Here is a 22836-nt window from a genome sequence, read left to right as displayed (position 1 = left end):
TATTTACCACGGGACAATTAATATCACCTGCAATAGAACTCCAATCAAAAGTTAACATGTTGTCTTCAATGTCCACTTGGATGCACGAAATATTCATTAATTATAAATAAATTAGATTCAAATTTATTTTCTAATAAATTTAATCTAAAAAATGTTAAATATATTAATAAATACTCAACAAAAAGTTAAAAGTTAGTTTAAATATTATGAATTCAAACAACCTCGTTAAAATCTACCAAATAGTGATTGAAGAGTTATGGATGATCTTTCTAGTGACATCTATTTCTCACCCAATTTTTGTTTTTAATTTTGTTGCATATTATTACATCTTTAAATTTGTTTCATTGAATCACCATCTATTATTTATTTAGCCATTCAAGTCCAACACATTTTGAATTCACCAATTATTTCCTTCAATGTCATATCTCTTTCATTTTTGTTTCATCAATTTAGAATTGATATTTGAATTATTGATAGACCCTCTCACATATGTGATTTCGTTGCAATGTCTCCATCCTCTAACTATGACTATTGAACCAAGAAAATCGCACCCATGATAACATTTTAATTTTAAATGGTTCAATTTGTTTTAATGTTTTTCAACACTGAATAAAAGCTTCTGTTTTAGAAAAAAAAAATATAAGAATTGAAACCACAACCAAAAATTCCCTATTATATGAAACTAAAAAATTTAACCAAGTTTTTAGATAAATAATATTTTTATAAGCGTCATAAATCTTAACGTATTAGGCAACGTGTGGGTGACTGTTTGAATTCTGCTGTTAAAATCCAATTTGAATACGGAATTCACCAAACGTTGGCAAATGATTACACTTACTTTTCTAACGTGGAACATTTTGAACCAACAAAAAATAATATATATATATATATATATATATATATATATATATATATATATATATATATATTATATTAATTATGGTGGTACACCATGGATGACCATGATGATGTATTATGATGTGAAGGAGAAATTATATTCATCACACTTGCTAATTCTTGAATGATATACTTTTGTTTTTCTTTTAGTTTTAAATGGATGTTTATTTCCTGTAATATATTTGATAAAAGTATAAATTCTTAAAAGATATATAAATATGATAGGAAGTTAATTATTTAAAGCTATATTTTAGAAAGTTATTGATAATTAAAATTGAATAAATTCAGAAAGTTGTTAATGATTAAAAATAACATTATATAATTATATAAATTGTTTGTCACAAACCTAAAATATAATCATATATATTTTGCAAATGTTTATTTTACAAATTTGACAAATCATAAAGGAGCTTTGAATGAAGTATCAGGCACAAAGAAATATTTTAATCTGTGTTACTATATATCATATATCATAAATGAAAATGACTTAGAATTATTTACAAAATGCTAGTGTCATAAACAGTATTTTCTTTTGAAATAATAAATAATCCTTGTAAAGAAACGACAGGATCACTCACAATCTCTCACAGGATACCTTGGCGATGATTTTTTTTAAAATATATATGGATTGAGAAAGTAAAAATCTTTATTTGAATACTAGCATAAATACATAAGGTCTGTATATACGTATTTTTTAATATATAGAATATTATATTTATAAGTGATGATATTGTAATATTTTTAATTTAATATATAAAGTGGATTTAGTTTATTAAACACAAAGTGAAACAAATGGATAAAAGAAGTAAAAAATAATGGTTTGTGACATTTCATTTAAATAGATCGAATCTACTAAATAAAAATATCACATGATTATAATGAGAAGCAATCAGATGAGCATAGAGCATAAGAAAGGTACTATTACAGTCATCCAAAAGTGTATTGTGAAAGTGAACTTACGCATACCACCATGCCATGAACAAACATAAAAGGAGTTTAACAGTTTGCAAAAAGGTCGCTCCTAGAGCAAGGAAATACAAAACAAGAAGGGCATTACAGCCATAAAAACTGCTCTGCTACAGATAACTGGTCCTCGACTACGCAGCCCCGCTACCACCAACAGATCCACCTCCAGAATTCTTCCCATCTGCTCCCACCATAAGGTGATCATTGCAAAAGGAGAAGAATCAAGGTAAGAACACACACGGAAATGAAAGGGTAAGCTAGTGTAATTTAGAGTTAATACGTATAGCAGACAAGTATTTAAACAATTCAAGCATGTAACACAGTGAGCACAGAGAATCATGATATAACAGACAAGTAGGACCCTATGACTCAATTATTCAGATACATATACTAAGATCGGATTCACTGGACGCTTGCACTTGTGGTGGCCTCTACTACTCTGCAGAGCCATTGCGAATGGGTTTCACCCTACCACACACAAGGTTAACCTTCAAGCATCTAAGGCCATTATCTTGCCAAAGACTAAGGCCTCCCGCCACTCTCACCACTTGGGTCAGTTTGCTATACTTTCGGGATGCGGTCCTTACTTGAATCCATATCTTAATATATACACTACGCGCCACCATGAGACCTCCCCACGAGACTCATGGAATTACGCCTATCACATACAAATTTCATGATCCTCATACCATAACCACCACTTGTTATCTCAACATTGAATTCTCATGCACGTTCTCAACCAACCAAACAGAATCCCTTGTGTTACTCATACTAACATACAAATTTCAGTGCATACAACTCATACCACTCATGCAATCACACCACAATCATGCACGTTCGAGATAAATAGCCACACATAAGGTAAATAGAGATAAAAAAAACACAAATCTGCATTATTCTCGCCTAGGCTAGAAGTCCTCGCCTAAGCTACAACAACTGTCTCGCTTAGGCTAGGCATTCTCGCCTAGGCGAGGCCTGTAACAGTGGCACTTTGCGAGCCCTCGCCTGAGCAAGACCAGCTCGCCTGGGCGAGATCGCCCTTCGCCCAAAAATAAAACCCCTCGCCTGGACGAGGTCGCGAGTAGAGTACAATGGCTTTCCTCGAGTACTCGCTTGGGTGAGCCATTCTCGCCTGAGCGAGACAAGGTGTCGCTCAAAACAATCTTTGGTCGCCTGAGCGAGATGCTCGAGCAGCACCAGGGCGAGTTTCTGTTATTCTCGCCTAGGCGAGACGAGCTCGTTTAGGCGAGAATACCAGTTCTCCCCCACTGTTTCACACATGCAGCACCACAAACAGACAAGTCTCTCCAAACAGTTCATTCATATACAAGCACAACACTTTTAAATCATCCCAAGCATGAAATAGAGCATAAATATACCAAGTACTTAAAATTACAAAAAGAAAAGGCCTAGCTCCCCTTACCTCTGTTTTGAGTACCAAAAGCAAACAGATCCTAACTAAGGGGGTACCACAGCTCCAGGAACTCGAGTAGTGAGCTGAAACGTGAAAACCAGGACAAAACGAGGTAAATACTTGGAACCCTACCTAACCAACATGCTCAAACAGCGAAATGAGGAGGGAATAGACCAGAAAACTCTGAAGTTCAACTTACCAGAAGGTGCTAGATGGGTTTCATTAGCTCGAAGGTGGATGAAGATGACCTTCACAAGACTAGTGGCTCTTCCCTTGCGCTCCCTCACTTGGCGATCCTCTACAGCCACGGGCTGTACCACTACCCGGAGATCCTTCATGACTTGCACATCCTCCGCCTCCAACACATGTAATGGGTCAAAAACATACTTCTGTAGTTGTGAGACATGGAAGACTGGGTGTAGATTAGCTAACTGGGGTGGCAATGCAATCTCATATGCCACGGGCCCTATCCTCCTCAAGATCTGATACGGACCCAAGAACTTAGAAGACAACTTCCTTGAGCGGATAGCCCTCCCCACACTAGTGGTTCGGGTCACCCTCAAGAACACATGCTCCCCAGCCTCAAACTTTAGGGGCCTCCTCCTCTGGTCTGCATATGCTTTCTGCCGACTCTGAGATGCTTGCAACCTATCCCTCACCAACTGCACCTTCTTTGTGGTTTGTTGCAACAACTCAGGTCCTACCAAAACCGACTCGCCATCGTGGTACCAACATAAGGGAGTCCTACATCTCCTCCCATACAAAGCCTCATAAGGCGCCATTCCTATACTCGCTTGGTAACTATTGTTGTAGGTGAACTCCACCAGCGGTAACACCTCATCCCAACTGCCGAGGTGGTCCAAGATACACGTCCTCAACAAGTCCTTGAAGGACTGAATCACCCCTTCTGACTGGCCATTCGTCTGAGGATGATAAGCAGAACTCATCCTCAGCCTACTACCCATAGCCTCCTACAGCGTCTTCCAGAACCTTGAAGTGAACCGGGGGTCTCTGTCAGACACTATGCTATTGGGTACTCCATGGAGTCTCACTATCTCTCGGATGTAGAGCTAGGCCAACTTGGCCATAGACATTCTAACATTTACCGCCAAAAAGTGAGCACTCTTCGTTAGCCGATCCACCACCACCCATATAGCATCATGCCCTCTCACGGTGCGAGGCAAGTGGGTAACAAAATCCATAGCTATGCTATCCTGCTTCCACATCAAAATATCCAAGGGCTGGAGCGTTCCACCAGGTTTCTGATGCTCCACTTTAGCCTTTTGACAAGTCAAACAGGCTGATACGAACTGTGCGACCTCTTTCTTCATGCCTTGCCACCAAAATCTTTTCTTGAGGTCTTGGTACATTTTAGTCATGCCAGGGTGCAAAATAAAACGACTCTTATGTCCTTCCTCAAGGACCAATCTCCTCAACTCAACATCATCTGGTATACAAACCCTGCCCCTGAACCTTAGCACACCATCACCTCCCAAGGCAAACTCCTTGGCCTGGTCTGACCCAAGTAGCTCTTTTACCTTCTGCAAGCTAGCATCCTATGCTTGCTTCTCCTTGATCAAACTCAAGAAGTCACTGGATATAGTCAGGGTGCTACATCTAATGAATTCTGGTTCCAACTTAAACTGTAGCTTCATGTCTCTGAAGCTCTTAAGTAACTCCATCTCTTATATCATCAAGTGTGCCACATGCACGGTCTTCCTACTCAGTGCGTCTGCCACTACATTCGCCTTCCCTGGGTGATAGAGAAGCTCAAAGTCGTAGTCCTTTAGGAACTCTATCCACCGCCTCTGTCTCATATTTAACTCTTTTTGATCAAAAAGGTACTTCAAACTCTTGTGGTCACTAAACACACGGAACTGCGCACCATACAAGTAGTGCCTCCAGATTTTCAAAGCAAAGACCATCGTTGCTAACTCGAGGTCATGAATGGGGTAGTTCTTCTCATGAACCTTCAACTGTCTTGAAGCATAAGCCACCACCTTCCTTTCTTGCATCAAGACGCAACCTAGACCCTGATGAGAGGCATCACAGTAAACCTCAAAGGGTTTACTCACATCCGGAATCACTAACACCAGAGCACTTATCAACCTCTGCTTAAGCTCCCTGAAGCTCTCCTCACACCTATCAGTCCATGCAAACGGTTGGTCCTTCCTGGTTAGCTGTGTCAGGGGTGCTACTATCTTGGAGAACCCTTCTATAATATTTCTATCCATTTCACTTTATTTTTAATAAATATAAATTTATTTATATATTAACTTAATAACATCACATTATTATTACCTACTAACATATGATCATTTATATTTAAAAAATGCGTACACAGACACGATAGTGCAGACGCGATAGTGTAGATGCGATAGCGCAGATGCGATAGCCTCTGTGTATGCTAGTTTATATTAAAATGTATACCGATTTTTATTATATTAATGATAATGATAATATTTTGTCAGACATAAGTTTTTTTTTCTTTTTATATATTTAGCCCTCCATTTCATAGTTTACCTTAACTTGATCATTAGAATACCAGATTTTGTCCCACAATTTGAATTAATTTTAGAGTTTTGATGAATATCCATTTGGTCAATTGAGAGATGAACGTTTTTTCTTTAATATAGATAAGTTACAATTGATCGAACAATCAATTTTTACCAATTATATCCCTTTTCTTACTTTAGCAAAGTTATGGTATGGTGATCAAAGGATGACTTCATTTAACAATTTCTTTCTCTCTTTTTTTTTTTCACAAACAAATGTATTTAGAATTAAAATATAATAATTATACAGAAACGTATATGTATTTGATATATTCTTTTAATAAAATTGATCTATTAAATGTAGATAAGTATTTTGATCGTTAAATTTACACACTTATCAAAATTGAAATCTATGCAATAAGTGGAAATTAAGTAAAATCCAGATAGACATAACTAAACAAATTCACAATTGGTCACTTAAAAAAACAATATAATGTATTTATGTGATGCCGACATGGTCTCATCATTTATTGTTGATAGATCAAATCTTCTCGTTAAAATTGTCCTATTTATTAAAAATATAAAAAATAAAAAATCTCTAAAAGCAATAAAAGGCAACTATATTATCAGCTTTGATAATAACTAGATTTTATGAGGCAAAATTTGATGCTACCTATGATAGAACAGTGTCTTCGAAAAGATTGACAATATCTTAAAAGAGAAATTATGTGAATGATGTCTTTAGCAAAATTGATTGGAATCAGTGTAAGTGATCCGTTTAGGTTGTCCTCTTTTCGACAAGGAAAGGTTTGAACGTCATTAATGTTCCAACTGCTACAACGGTGTTCAGGACAAAGAACACCACCTGGGTGCCTGCAATTACATGTGCAATAATAACTAAATCAATAATATGAATTTCTTACGATCAAATCTTCCATAAACTTCTTCATTTTATATAGAAAACAAATAAAATTTGTCTTTACATCAACTAAAATTAAATTACACTTTAAGTAATTTGTTGAAGCTTTGGTTGCACTACATTAATACCCTTTTTAGATTTAATAGCCTTTTTATTCCATGATTATTTTAATTTTATTCGAAACATTTATTAAGGGCTATTGTGAAATAAATTAAGGAAAATTATATTATAATTTTTATTTTTTTACTCTCATTTTTTATTTTCTGAAATGGTTTAATATGTCATTAATTCTTTTGAAATAAATTAAGGAAAATTATATTATAATTTTTATTTTTTACTCTCATTTTTTATTTTCTGAAATGGTTTAATATGTCATTAATTCTTTTAAAAAAGGGTAGTGATCCATTAATCTATGATCACGTTAAATTATGTAAGAAAATAAAGAATGAAAATGAATAAAAAGAATGAGAGTCATAATATTATTGTCCATAATACTATAGAGCATCATACCAGGGAGGAATGAAGCATCCATCCGCTTTTGTGACCAAGTTAATCTGCATTCACCATCATCATATCAGAAGATTAGAGATCATTTTCATTCTACTTTATGTTAAAATATAAGATTTTAATTGAAATTTGGTTTTATTTAGAATGTTGCCCTTTTGATGCCTTCAAATATCACAGGTCAAAATGATCTTTTTTATCGATTTACCTTTCTAACTTGGTCAATTTGATGACAAGTGGCAACTACGAAAGATGCCCTTCAAAGTTAGGAAAAAAAGAGTCCGGTTTATCTGTCGATTCTTTTTTTACTAGTGAACATTAAAAACATAATATTTTAATACTTTTAAAATAATTTTAATATATTTTAAAATTAATGTTTATCAGTAAATTTTGAAAGCACAACAGAAGAAGAATAAACAAAAACTAATAGAGAATCTAAAGTCGACGAAAAAACCTTTTAAAGTACCAATTTAGTTAGACAAAAAAGGATCAAAATGAGATTTTCTAAGCTGACGTAATGAAATTGAAACACAAAATTCAGGAGATGTACCAAACGTCTTTTATTATTATATCATATATGAAAATACCTGAACAAAAATGCTAGTGGAAAAAAAAAGTATCTTCTGACATGTTAAATAATCCTTGTAAATCAAAGAAAAAGCTGAAGAAATCATAAGAACACTCACAATGCACCACCTGCAGCAGGGCCAAAAGCTTTGAAAAGAGACAAGCCTGTTATAGAAATGCCATTAGCAGCACCCCTTTGGTGTTGTTCCTATTTCCCAAATGAAAATTGTCATCATCAACACATAACTGGTCTCAACCATTGCACAGAAAGTAAAAGAATGAAACTTTACCACTGCTCGGTTTTGTAGAAGGAACAAACAAGTTGTAATGGTCACCTAAATCCAATGTTAATCAGTCAAGTTTTGTAGCAGAAACCTTAGAATCAGTTAAACTTGTCTCTAGAGTTTTACTTACAGCAAAAATGTTCTTCAGAATTGAAGCAATACTTAACACTGTGTGTAGTGCAAAGCCTGATAATGATCCAATGAAGGTGTAGCTTTGCAAAAGTGGTATGGTTAGTATCTGCATATGGTTCCAAAGTAACATGACATGTTAAAAGTAACAAAATATGAAACGTTGAAATGAAATAATTGCAGCAATTTGATGAAAACTAACCCCTGAGATTCGGGCAATTCCAATAGGTCCACTAGTTCTTCTCACAAATGGATACAGAGTAATTTGGTAAACGATAACTGCAAGACCTGAACATCTGAGAAGTTAGTAACTATTCATAGTATCAAATGGAAACATAATATATGACTAAAAATATTGTCATATTTTCTGTTGTTTCCAGAGAAGTACCTGATATTGAAAGAACATTACCAACATCATTGGTTGTAAAGTTCAAACCCCCCAGTGTTTGAGGACTCACAGTCCATAACGAGAAAACCTAAAGAAAACATGAATTGAATGTTGTTGTTCACTTAAAAATGCACAGATAAAGAAGAAAAATAAAAACAAAAGGAGAATATACCTCATGGTAAGCACCATCATGAAGGGAGAAAACACAAAAGATAATGATAGATGACATTAAGGGCCAGTTGAAGAGAAGTTTCTCCTTCTTTTGATTTGTCTTTTCTATTCCAACCACTCTGCTTCCAATTTCTAAAGCTTCAACACTGTCTATGGATTCAATGCAACAATCATGATTGTGAAGTGTTTCCTGCATATATTTTAAACACTGTTACTAGAAATGGTTCTGCATTATATATTGTCATCATAAAATTGTAAACTAAATGTCACAAGACATATAGACACATCGATTTAAGTTAGAATCTAAGATACACACCGGAATCCAAATACAGCCAACAGCTACAACAAATGCAAATGCAGATATTATAAAGTTGGGGAAGAAGTAAGCAAACCTGCAGAATGATTCATGGTTTTGCAAATAAAAATCACCATTAGAGGGTAAAATCATAGAAAGACAAAACAAAGGAAAATTGAATACTTCACTTTATCAAATTAAAAGCAGAAGTTAACTTACTTATCCCAAAAGGAACCCTTTTGAAACATATGTGGATATTTCTCCACAGGCTGCAATGACATTTTATCAAGATGGAAAATGGTTGTTAGAATAAATTCTAGTCCTCAATTAAACAAGAATTTCACGTATCAATTCTATGAACATATACAAAATCCACATGGCAAAGAATATGGATAGTAAGTTAACCTGAGCCAAATAACCTCCCAAAGCTGGGCCAATGATTAAACCTGCACCCCAAGATGCAGTAACCTAAAAATAAATAAATCACACTTTGAATTATTGTTGTGGAAATGGTGTTCTAAGGGTTAGTAATATTAAAGAGTTGATGATGCTTTTACACTTGAGACTCCTAGAGCTTGGTATTCTTCTCGAAAAAGTTCAGTAGCATAGGCCTGTTAAATTGAGGAGTTAGACAAATAGATGTAAATTGAAGTTTGAAAGAGATCGAGCAAGCTATGTATCCAAGTGCATACACATTCAAATTTTGTATCTATGTTGGGGTGATGGGTCTATTTGTGGGAATGTCATAAGGGACAAATTATATGTCAGATGAGTCTAACCAATATAAAATATTGACACCACTTTTAACCAAAAACATCGAGACAATGAATATATCAGTCTTTTTTTTTTTCTTATAAGATGTTTAATTTTGTCATTTTTATTTAATGTGAAACTTAGTCTCAGACTTGAATTACTTCCGACATGAAAGTTCTAACTATTAGAAGTTAAGAATATGATACCGTTACTGGTCCAAGCAAACCACTAAAGCATCCCAGAAGAAATCTCATGAGAACTGCCATCCAAAAACTCGTACTAAGGCCAAACAGTGTGTTGAAAATGACACTGAAATTGAGTGAGCGTTGATCATTTCAGAAGGTGAGAAAATATAACTTTGAAACAACATCCAATTTTTTGACAGATATACTTACATTGCAATAATCCCTATCATTATAACAGGCTTTCTACCATAGCGATCAGCTATAATTCCCCACATTACAGATGTCAAACATCTTCCAAACATGAAAGCAGAACCTGTAACATTTTTTTTACACATGCACCACTAATTATAATCTTGAAGGAATTGTTGAAGAGTTCAAAAGATGGAAACACTTCAAGTGATCTATCTTACCCACATAACCAGCATAAAAACTGATATCAGCTTCTGTTTTTGCAATATTGAAATCCCTTACCTGGAAAAAAAATGTTGCATTATGTTGAGAATGAACATTACTAATCATAACAGATTTGACTAATGGCCATTCATCAAATAGAACACTGTAACAGTCTGTATTTACTTTTTAAGAATTAGGAATGTTGAGGAGTCTTTTAGGAACTAGTTTGAGATAACTGAAAAGCTGACAATGAGGCTGGTTCTGTTAACATCCCATTGTTTCATAAAAATTAATATGATGATTCACATTTAATTATAATTAATCATATATGAAATTTTGAATTGATTCTATCACTCTACATTAGAATATTGAATGGAGCTTATATGGAACAAAGATACACCAAAAACCATGAAAGTTTCACTAATCTGGATTGAGCATTTCTTATCTTCATTCTGTCATGATTATGTCACAATCAAAGTATACACCATGACCAATTCTTTTGTAATAATGCAAAGGCAACAACATAACCCCAGTAGATAGTTAAACTCACCATGAAATAGAGGTATGAAAAGAGAGATGATATAGGCATAGCTGTACAGAACAAATTAAAGTGACATCAGAGAAGATGCAGTTTCAACTAACTAATGGAGAAAGACAGAAAAAAGGAAACTGTTAAACTTCCATCAAAAAGGGTACAGAGAAAAGTGAAACAGAAAGAAAGAAAAATTATCTTTTGAAATTGGTTATATTGTTTTGAAAAATTATGACTACTTCTTTTTGATGCATTATACTGATTTTTTAATGCATTTCTAAAAAATGGCCTTAATTCCTCTTAAACTGTTATAGAAAAACAAAAATTTACTTTTTTTTCATTACTCACAACAGTTTGTAAAAAGCAAATAGAAGAAGCAACTGGTTTAGAAATGAAGATACTGAGAATAGAGTGAAATGCTCACAAGCACAAAGCACCACCATCCATATTATGAACAGATTCGTAAAGGGTACACCCTGTCCCTCACTCAACTCTTTGGCTTTGTCTACTCTGCAACCAGGGCAATTTTCGTAGTAGTACTTTCTCTCCAACAATGGCTTTTCAACATTCTCCCCTTCCATGTTTCTGATATAACCCCACCACTTGTTTCACTCTGTTCCCTTTTTCCTACACCATTTTGCATGCATCAGTCATTCAGACCCAGAAAAGATTATCAGAAACGATGTCGAGTCACTGCGTTTGTTTTGAAGCACAAAATGGAAGAAAAAGAAAACAAGCAACAGAGACCGAGGAAAGAAACGTACACGAAACAAAAATGGAACATGAACTACGAGGTTTCTCACGACGCGTTTACAACTAGAGTCAGGAGTAAGGTGGTGGACTTGTCTGAATAGTATGTATAATGTGTCGAGTCCTAATAATCTGTCAGAATGGTTAAGTTAAAATTGAAAAAAACGTTGAACCAAATTAATGCATCTGAATTTTGACATCATCTTTTTATTTATTGTTTCTAGGAGCTTAGCTTAGTTTGTATCTACATGGAATAATTTATAGTTTTAAGAAATAATATTATTTTATTGAAATAGATTTAGAGAGTAAGTTTAAATTTAAATGTGAGTTTTTAAATATGTTTTTGTCCTGTAATCTGAAATTAGTTTCTCAAAAATTTTAATTAATCTAGTTATTTATATTTAAATAGACGTGAATTTAGTTTTTTAATCAAATTTTGTTAAATTTATATGAGGTTTCAAGTGTATTTTATTATAGTATTTGAATTGTTTATACCGTTTGACACATTTTTATTTTAATGTTAACTCAAATATTATCATAAAATGCGTTTAAAATGTTAAATAAACTTAACCAAATTTGATAAGAATGACTAAATTTACACATTTTTAAATATAAATGACTAAATTGGTACAAAGTTTTGAAGAGAAACTAATTTCAAAATTTACTAAAACTTAAAGGAAAAAAAACATATTTAATCATATCTAATCTAATACTTGTGAGGAGATACCGAACCTAGAAATCAAAGGAGATTCTAAGATAAATCTAAATCCTTATTAGAATAAACTTTTATTTCAATTATATATTATAATTTTGATTTTACGATTATGTAATATGAGATTTAAAAAAAAATTGTGTATTAAAATTTAAAAATAAAATAACTAAATGTAAAAAAAAAAACTGAAACATAGTTGATGCTTTCTTCATGGGAAGGTTATTGTTGAGCTGGAAAATTATAGATGGTGGTGTTGTGGTTGGTTGGGTATTATTAGTGTAATAAATTCCCTGAATCTCCTGATTCAGTGTTGCATTTGGCACCAATTCAGTGTATTATATCAATACACGGTGCAAGCATTAAGACATGTCAGAGACTCCATGCTCAAACAACAAGACATGCTTTAAGGAATAATTGTTTCCGAATATTTTCTATCTACAACGTTTTTAAGTTTTTAAATTCCTCCAAAATCTTAATTTTAGTGTTGCTCACTAATTAATAATATCGAGTTAACAAGTTGCATCATTATAATAAGTTACTTAATTAAACTTTAGAAACTATGTATTTAAAAATAATATAAGTTTGAATGTTTTTTCTCTGCAACTATTTTGACCTGGGGTGGGGTAGGTTCACCTATCATCATTCCATTAAACGTGAAATAGTATTAATATTCCTGAACCTTTTCGTCGTTAACTGCCCAGTGGTTTTCGTTTGATTATAATAATTGTAAGCTGTTTTATATATGGTTTAAAAAGAGTGTGTAAAATAATAGTGATATACTTTTTTATAAAAGTTTATATATTAGACATGATTTTAAATATTAGTATTGCTAGAGAGCATTACATACAACGAAGAAAACGAATAAAAACATATATGACATAAAATAAGTGTATGCTCACTAATATACAATCACTCGCCAAAAGTAAAATAACTATATAATGGGAATGTTAACAAATTCTCTAATATTTTTTTTTATATAAAATAAATTTCACTTAATAAAAAAATTTACTACTCAAACAAGTGAATACTTGAAAATAATACTAAATAAATAAGACTAAAAATATATATACATATTATAACGTTCCTTTTTAATAGCTTAAAACTAATAAGATTAAAATACTCTGTTAGTCCTCATTTTGTACCAAAATCTCAATTTGATCCTCGTATTTTTATTAGTCTCAATTAGGTCCACGTTTTTGTAAATTAGTATCAATTAGGTTCTTTTCGTTAGTGTAGAATTAACACGTTAAGTAGGTGTCACGTGTCAGCTCCTCGTTTTTTTGAATTTTTTGAACTTTTTTGAATTTTTTTTTGAATTTTTAATTTTTTTTTTAAATATTTATGTCACGTGTCACGTTTGTAGTGTGGCACGTGTCAATCTAATATGGTGACATGTGTCAGATTATTGTATGAATCTCAATTTGGTCCTCATATTTGTTAATTTGATTTGATTTAAGTCCCAAATTTTCTTAAAAATTTTCAATTTTAGGCGCTCCAAATTTAGACCAAATTTTAGTTTTATATAAGGTTATGATTATTTTTATTAAAATTGATATTTTTATTAAATATATTAATAATATTAATTGTATTTAATATTAAAATTTTAAATATATTTATTTTAATTTTTTATAAAATTATTTTAAAATTTTACATTTGAATTTATAAAATTATTATTTTTAAGCCAACTCTAAAATATTGTTGATATAGAATGTTATACAAATATTTCGAATATAAATCTATTAATCTATATATTTATAATTTTAAAATAAAATTTAAATAAAGTTTAATGTAAAATATAAATTTAAATAAATTAAATATTGTTAAAAATATGTAATAGAAATATCACTTGTAATAAAAGTATCATCATTACAATTATATAAAATTTAAATTTGGTCTAAATTGGAGCATCTAAAGTTGAAAATTTTTAAAAAAAATGTGGGACTCAAATCAAATCAAGTTAACAAATATGAGGACTAAATTAAGATTCATACAATAATTTGACACGTGCCACCATACTAGATTGACACGTGGCACACTACAAATGTGACACTTGCCATAATTTTTTTTAAATTCAAAAAATTAAAAAAAATTAAAAAATTTCAAAAAAACGAGGAGCTGACACATGACACCTACTTAACGGTGTTAGTTCTACACTAACAGAAAGGACCTAATTGATACTAATTTACAAAAATAAGGACCTAATTGAGACTAATAAAAATACGAGGACCAAATTGAGATTTTGGTACAAAAATGAGGACCAACAAAGTATTTTAACCAACTAATAAATAAGATGTTTCATTATAATATTCAAAACAGGTCATCTAGTGTATAAAGTATATTTAACCATGTCAAAGCAAGTCAGGTCCATCGAATTGGCATGTCAGCCCGCCAAGAAAAGGGTAGGTCGGGTTGAAGTTTCTAACCCGCCAACCTGCTATGGTTCGAATCGCCTAATTCGCCAAATTGGCGGGCCACCCGCCCCAGCCCACCAACCTGTTTTTTTTTATGTTTAAAAATAAAAACTAATTAAAAAAATAAGGTTTCTATATTATATAAACATATTTATATATATAAAAAAATTATAAACAAAAACTATAAAAAAGTTAAAAGAAAATTAAATAAAATTAAAAAAAAAGTGGCAAGCTAGACCGTTCTGAGACGGGACGGGTTGCAGTATCCAATTTGTTTCGTAGTGGCGGGCTAGCTCGACCCGACCCGTTTTTTGCGGGCCAAGGGCGGGGCGGGCCAAAACAGGCCAAACTGGCCCATTTTGTCACCCCTAAGTATATTAATATGGTTTTACAAAAGATAAGACAATAAAAATATATCATTTATACAAACCAACTAAACAACTAAACCAACAAGCTCTATATATAAACTAATCACTACTAAAGCTCCTTGAAACCTTTACCTGCTCTAACTAATAGTTCTTCACCCTCCACTAGGGATGTCAACGGGGCGGGTAGGGTACGGGTAGTAGTTCCCCCGTACCCTACCCGCTGGAAAAATATTTGCCCCGTACCCGTACCCATATCCGTCGGGTATCCGTTATGCGGGTACCCGTCTATTTTTTTCATATCCGCGGGTATCCACGGGTATCCGCGGGTATTTACAAAAATGTTTAAAAAAATAAATATTTAACCATAATTAGTGATTAGATCAACAAGTCTCCTTTCTCCGATTGATTCTTGAAAAACAAACAAATAAAAAATCACTACCAATTTATATTGTAGTTTATTTTTGAATAAAATATTAAAGAAATTACTAATTTCATCAATGTCCACCTCTTGCAACATTGTATAAAGTTTCATGTTGTCCAATTTTAATCTAGAAAAGTCTTAAAATATAAGAAGTTCAGTAAAAATTTCTAACAATCACTTAATTAAAATATCTAAATAAAAGTGTTAATTTTATTACCTTCCATGTTGGTCCATAACCAGTCTTAGAGACACATCAATACCTCCACAGTATATGAAAGTAATTTACTCATTTGTGAGGTAAGAATCTGACCACCATTATTGGATGAAGACTCATAATGTTGTTTACTAATATATATATATATATATATATATATATATATATATATATATAAGGTAAAGTTTAGCGGGTACGGGTATCCACGGGTACGGATACTATGATACCCGTACCCGCCCCGTTAACATGCGGGTATCAAAAATACCCATACCCGCGGGTAGCGGGTATCCATTTTTAATATCCATTTCCTACCCGTTGCGGGTTTTATCTGCGGATACCCGCGGGTACGGATTTTTTTGACATCCCTACCCTCCACATGTGCCTCTAAACCTGCAACTTCATTTGCTCCCACCAAAATGGTAATCATCGCAAAAGAAGAAAATGACATAAGACCAAAAAGTGCAAGGGTAAGCTAATTATACAAGAACAATCATACCTCACAAACAACAAATTTTATAATAATTATCATAAGGGATCAAGATCACACACATGTATTTTATCATACTCTTTAGAACACGACTTATCCAAATAAGTGCAACTTGCGTAGAACTAGGGATGCTATGTTTGATGACCAAATTTCTTTTTTTTTTTTTGGATGTTACAACTATTTTCTATATTATACTTATAAACAAAAAATATTTTACAATAACATATAACATATTTAAAATATTCACATATACATATATTTATATATATTTTACAGTACTATATGAATCTTAAATTTACATCATTTGATACATATTATATTTTCTACACTAGAAGAGGAAGAAATATTATTTGTTTACAGTTTCCCCCTCATATGTTAACCTTTAAACATGTGGGGAAAAAAAGGTTACGGATAGGATTCACTAGGACTATTAGGGGTAAATAAAAAGTGAGTTCAATCTGCCCTTCCAGGATAACTGGTGCATTTGGAGCATTTAGGAATGTAATGGTAGAATTTCCGGTCCCTTTAAATGTTGCCAAACTATTTAACGCATTGATTTGCCATACATTTCCCAGAAATACGGCTACTATGTATGTTGACAAGGAATGGGTCACACATGTTAAGGGTAGCCATCTATGATGAGATTATAATTTTTTTTTTGTACAAAATCATAAAATAGGGAAGTGAGACAGATATCACAAAATATAGCATATCTCAATAAAATAAAATAAAATAAAAACTCTTTCAAATTCATGAAACTAGGTTTTTATCATATTTTATAAAGATTTTGATTAATTTTGTAGTGACTAGTCAGGATAAATGATCATGGCCAACAAGGTAACCCAAGAACATCTCATCTTGAGTAATATCCACTCATTTAAATTCTCAAGATTATACTTCCAACTACAATAATCAAATCTTTATTTATCATAATTTTTATTTTGATATTAAATCATATAATTGTATAAATAAATAAATAGGATTAATGCATAACTAAAAATAAATAAAATGAATAAAGAGGACCAGTACGTGACTAGAGATAAATAAATAAATGAGAGTAAATATAAATTAAATAATTAGGACCAGTGCATAAATAGATATGAATATAAATAAATAAATAACAATGAAAACTAAAAATAATTTTAAATGAGGTTAGGGACACCTCACTTAAAATAAATATAAAAATAAAAATAATTATGAAAAGATAAGAAGATAATAAAAGAAAAAAATAATGTAATCATTGCATTCGTTTAAATTGAATTTAATCTCCTTTATTTTTGCTATTTTAGTTTGATAAGGATTCCTTGTTCAGAGATTTTTTTTTTTCTTTTCACAATGAAAGGATAGAATCCACGTGCTAATGTCACTAAGTCATTAAATGTTACATTATCTTATAATTTCTTCATTTTTTATTAGATATAGTAATAGTTTTCTGACATTATTCACCGTTGCGTTATATATTTGTTATTCAATTTTATGTTTATCCATTTGCTTTAGAACTTTTATATATATAAATGTTTGAATATTAGTCCAATCATTTTAAGTGTTTTCCTTTATTCGTTTCTACTTGCATTCTTTTATATATTTTGTTCTCTACACATATATTTATATATTGTTAAGCCTATATATAATTTTGTAGTATTATTATATTGGTATTAGTTAATTAGTTTTGATTTCCTATATACTTATAAAGGTTATGTGTTCACAATTTATGATATTAGATACATTATTATTTCTAATAATAATAATTTAAAAATATTTATAATATAATACATTGTTTAATAGAATTATTGCGTTGAATTTTATTTATTTATTTATTTTGTGGATGTTACACTATGCACTTGTGGTGATGGAACAACCTACATACCCGAGCTACCACACACAAGGTATATCATTTTTATTGCCACTCTCATTACCTAATCATCCTCCTCTACATGAGTATGAAAGGCTAGTAGCTCCTCAAGATGTAACAGTTCTATCCTTAGTGCACACCCTAAAGATTTAAGCATTCAATGGGATTCCATACCTTGGAACACCCTCCCTGGGAATACCCTCACATTATCACCAATTACAATTATCATAATAAAGTCTTCACAAGATCTTCATACCCACAATCATTCATCAACATATCTTATCATATACATTCTTAATCTCCTTTTCATTTTCACATATCAATAATTTCATCTCAATCAATTACAATCTCATATACATACACAAAGTACATCAAAATAGTGAAAATCATTTATCTAACCACAAACTTCAAAACAAAGATCTCATCGATCAAAGTGAAGATTTGCGTGTTTAGGATCAGATGGTCGACTAGAACCCATTGACTTCTAGCCCCCAATGGTTCAAAAGTAGCATCCAACGAGACCAAGTCATTGGCCTAGCACCTGACGACATTATAACGGTGCCCGATAGTGTATCAAGAACAACAATTTGGCGAAAAAATTGATTATGTGTACTTGACTAATTGGGCACTTTCTCTTTTAGTGTTTTTTATTCCAAATGGTTTTAGAGAGTTCAAAACTGATACCCAATCACTCAAAACACATATCCAAACCTATCCCCAAATCAAGATCAAACATAGTCAAATATCAAACAGTTCATCTTACAACTCATCATTCAACAAACCAAATCACAATTAACTATCAAAATGATCAATTCAACCGAAAACTAGCTTTCCTTACCTGACAAAACAACTCCATAGACCCAAATAACTCTAAGAGCACCAAACGCTCGTAATTCCACAAGATGCTCTATCTGCACGTAGAAACATCATGAGAACGACCAGGACATACCTTTATGATCACATGAAATAATAGTGACATATTTTTTATTAAAATTTTATATACTAGACATTATTATAAAGATTAATATTTCAACAAAAGCAGTATAATAATTATATGCTATTGCATAGAAAGCAATGTATACAAGAAGAAAACGAATATAAAAACATAAAGATACTAAAATAAATCTATGCTCACTAATATACAATCGGACGCCAAATCCAAAATAACTATAAAAAAAAAATTGGACATTGATACTAATATGAAACAAGTCTAAAGTAATAATAAAAAGAGGAATATTAAACTAAAAAAATGTTATAACTCCATAATTTGTCATTATCTGTTTATTTTTCTCTAAGAACCTTATGGGTCAAACTAAGGATAAAAGAAGGATTGACAAACATATCTAACCACAAGTTATAAAAATATCTATAACAAAAAATATGTTAATACTAATATAAGAAAAAAAAAACTACCAATATATTTTAGGATTCGTCTCGAGAGATATAAGTTGAACTATCACTACCATATGTTTACTATCCTAACATCACCTAATATTTTTATCAAAATTTTAAATATTTTTTTAATATTCACACCCACAAATTAAATGGTTATTATTAGAGGTAGAATAGGTAAGTAGACATGTCAAAACGGATCACCTGATTCGACACGATCCGACCTACCATGAGTTGATGGGTTAATCGGGTTGACTCAATTAAAATAAAATTACAATTTTGTTTTTCTTCAATCCCCAAAAATTTTACAATTTTTCATATAAGTCCTTAATGGAAGTCCTGTATACATTAATTAGCATTTAATTTTGACCGTCCAAAATTTACTCATCTCATATAAATATGAAATACCGGATATAGAAGCTTTCTATTTGCTTAAATCCGCATTTTGATATTGAGAGTTTGATGCGAACTTATGAAATTTCAAGAGTTATATTACAATATGAAATATTATTAGTCTTGAAAATTTGTAGAGATTGTAAAGATATAAGATATAAGATATATAAGATATATGTTGCAAGAGAAACTTATTATTTTATTTTATTCATATATTTTCTTTCTCTTTCTCTTTCTCTCTCTCTCTCTCTCTCTCTCTCTCTCTCTATATATATATATATATATATATTAGAATATAAAATGAAATGTACCTAATTTTTATAGAAAATAAAGTTATTCATCTAAGAATTTTCTCTTTCCAAATGTGGATTTTGGTTAGATGTGTACTTAAATGAGTGCGGACTTAACCGAAAAATAAAAGTCCCAACAAAATCCATCATTTGAATTTAATATAATTTAAAAGCCCCAACAAAATCCACCATCTAAAAGCATCACGAAACATCATTAGGGTTTTCTGTTTTTAATATAATTTAATATTTAAAATTTATGGACAGTTCACTACGGGTTTAACCTGGGTGAGTTGAGTTCTTAATGGGTCGAGTCCATTTTTGACCAATAATAAAATTTGTAATTTATTTTTAATCTAATTCAACTTAAACTCGTAATAAACTAGGTTAGCTAACTATTTTAACCTATTTTGATAGCTCTATAGGTACGTGGAGGTTTGAAAATTAGGAAGGAGAAATAGATGTCATTGACCAGGTTAATCATGCTTTATGATAAAAACAAAAGGATAATAAATTTTGAAGAAAATGTTGGGTTATTACATATGGATGAAATGATCTTGGGGACCATGAATGTGATTTTTTATCCTCCTTCTCGTAAAAGAAGCAAAACATCACATCTAAGAGATAGAAATGGATTACCCATCTTTGTTTTTTTATGAAAAAAAAATATATATAGAAAGCTTCAACAATTGATTGACCAATATTCAATCAAGTAACATAGAACATGACTTTCACTTCATAAAAAATAAAACATTTATTTCTTTATTAAATATTCAATTTTGTATATACCAACTTTTCAAAATATGTTTTTCTTAATTGAAAACAATTTAAAAATAATACTATTTTTATTAAACATGACACCCGATGATTTTCCGTTTAAGAAAAGCACTATATAAAGTGCAAAATCAATAAAGAATAAATATATTTATATAAAAAAGTATAACACAATTATCAATTCAAAATCGCTAACATAATAAAGTTAATTCTTTTTTTATAAATTATTTATCTCATATACTCGAATTTTAATTCACATTTCAATTCCTAAAACTAATTTATATAAACTTATATTTTCTTTTTGGGAAGTTTTGATGAAGTCTTAACATTCTTAAATAAACTTAACTGAACTTTAGAAATACAAAAATGTGATTAGAGTACACATTAGGTGTCCACTTTAAAATTTAGAATTAAAAGAATAATTTTTCAATATTTTTTTTTTATAAATTTTAAAGGAAAAAACATAAAAATGGTATTATAGTGTTCATGCGCTAACCATGTAAAATAATTCTATATTAACCTTTAATTACTACAAACCATAGTGTGATCTTTTATATTTATTATAAAACTCAACCCATTAATCATATAACAATTTGTAATTAGATGATATTAAATAACTTATTTCTCTCAAATAAGATATGATTTTATTGTACGACTGAAGTAAGTGACAATTTTATTCGAAAATAGAGCTTATTTAGTTACACTATTAACCCAAAATATTTATTGTTTGTTGAATAATCTAATTAATTGCTTTTAGTGATTTCTCAACCCTTTTTCTCCATAACAAATTTAAATTTAAAAATTCATAAAACAAACTTTTATAAAGCTGCAACTGAATGTCTCCTTTCCATATTCAACGGCTGATTTTTTTTTTTTTTATAGTCAAAATTATTACTTCTTTAATAATTAAAGTCTAACATATTAATTTGTCCTTTAAAAGTGACAACAAATAGAAAAAAAAAAAGCAAATGAAGTCACTTTATCATTCTCACATATCATTGTCCCTTTACCCATTTCTCAACCATGTGTGCAATAATGGTACTCCTATAATGAGAAAGGAACATGTTATATAATACAACTTATCTCTTCAAAAAATTTCTAAATAATTTGTATATATAATCTGCATTTTATTAACAAGTTATTATTATTATTATTATTATTATGTTTTATAATATTACATTTTAGTCATAAAAGTGTTGTAATTTATTTTAAAATTAAAGACATGACTAAAACTAAACTTTAAACTCAATCTAACCTCATAAAACAATACCTCCTCTCGCTACTAAAATTTAATGATTTTAAGTTATGCAAGTTAAGAAAAAAATCTTTAAATTTAATTTAACTTCACAAATATAGTTTCTAAATCAGGATTTACAAAAATTTATTATAGGTTTAAATAAACTTTTTATTCCTTTTTTAAGTTTAAGTAAAAATTTAAATTAGTTTATTTTTTAAATTTTGAAATTTTAACCTAATTTAATTTTTTATCTTTAAAAATATTTAAATTTAATTGTTTTAATAAGATTTTATTTAATTTATTTGACATTTTAAATACGTTTTATGATAATAATTATGTTTTTATATTGTTTGACATATTCTTATTTAAGTGTTAAAAAAAGAACGTGTTTCAAATATTAAACAAATTTAAAATAATTTAGTTATAAAAATTAAATTTAAACTTTTTTTTAAATTGATTCAAAGTTTCTAAAAAGAATAATTTTAATTTTTTGAATTTTAAGAAAGAAAGGACATATTTAACACTTATATTATGTTCAGAAACTAGTTTTTATCTTTTAGTTGACGTAAGCCTCCTAACAAAAGTATATACTATTTAGACTTTCAAACTTTTTTTTTTCTGAACTAAATTACAATTCTTACTAGCA

The 22836-nt window shown here is 30.6% G+C and overlaps 1 protein-coding gene across 1 annotated transcript; it reads right to left on the bottom strand.

Moving 5' to 3' along the window:
* Positions 1-6276: 6276 nt before the first annotated feature.
* On the bottom strand, positions 6277-11766 carry LOC114168661 (protein ZINC INDUCED FACILITATOR-LIKE 1-like). Its single transcript, XM_028053562.1, has 18 exons — positions 11657-11766; positions 11317-11519; positions 10911-10951; positions 10378-10438; positions 10178-10280; positions 9989-10091; positions 9587-9640; positions 9435-9497; positions 9249-9298; positions 9051-9126; positions 8736-8924; positions 8564-8651; positions 8378-8463; positions 8177-8284; positions 8053-8097; positions 7882-7970; positions 7202-7245; positions 6277-6645 (listed from the first exon to the last, which is right to left on the bottom strand). The coding sequence occupies exons 2-18, from the start codon at positions 11471-11473 to the stop codon at positions 6551-6553; spliced, it is 1452 nt and encodes a 483-aa protein (XP_027909363.1). The 5' UTR covers positions 11474-11519; positions 11657-11766; the 3' UTR covers positions 6277-6550.
* Between the last annotated feature and the right edge of the window lie 11070 nt (positions 11767-22836).

The sequence above is a fragment of the Vigna unguiculata genome, chromosome 11 (genome assembly GCF_004118075.2).
Source record: "Vigna unguiculata cultivar IT97K-499-35 chromosome 11, ASM411807v1, whole genome shotgun sequence".
Lineage (NCBI taxonomy): Eukaryota > Viridiplantae > Streptophyta > Magnoliopsida > Fabales > Fabaceae > Vigna > Vigna unguiculata.
This window is presented reverse-complemented; position numbering and strand designations above follow the sequence as displayed.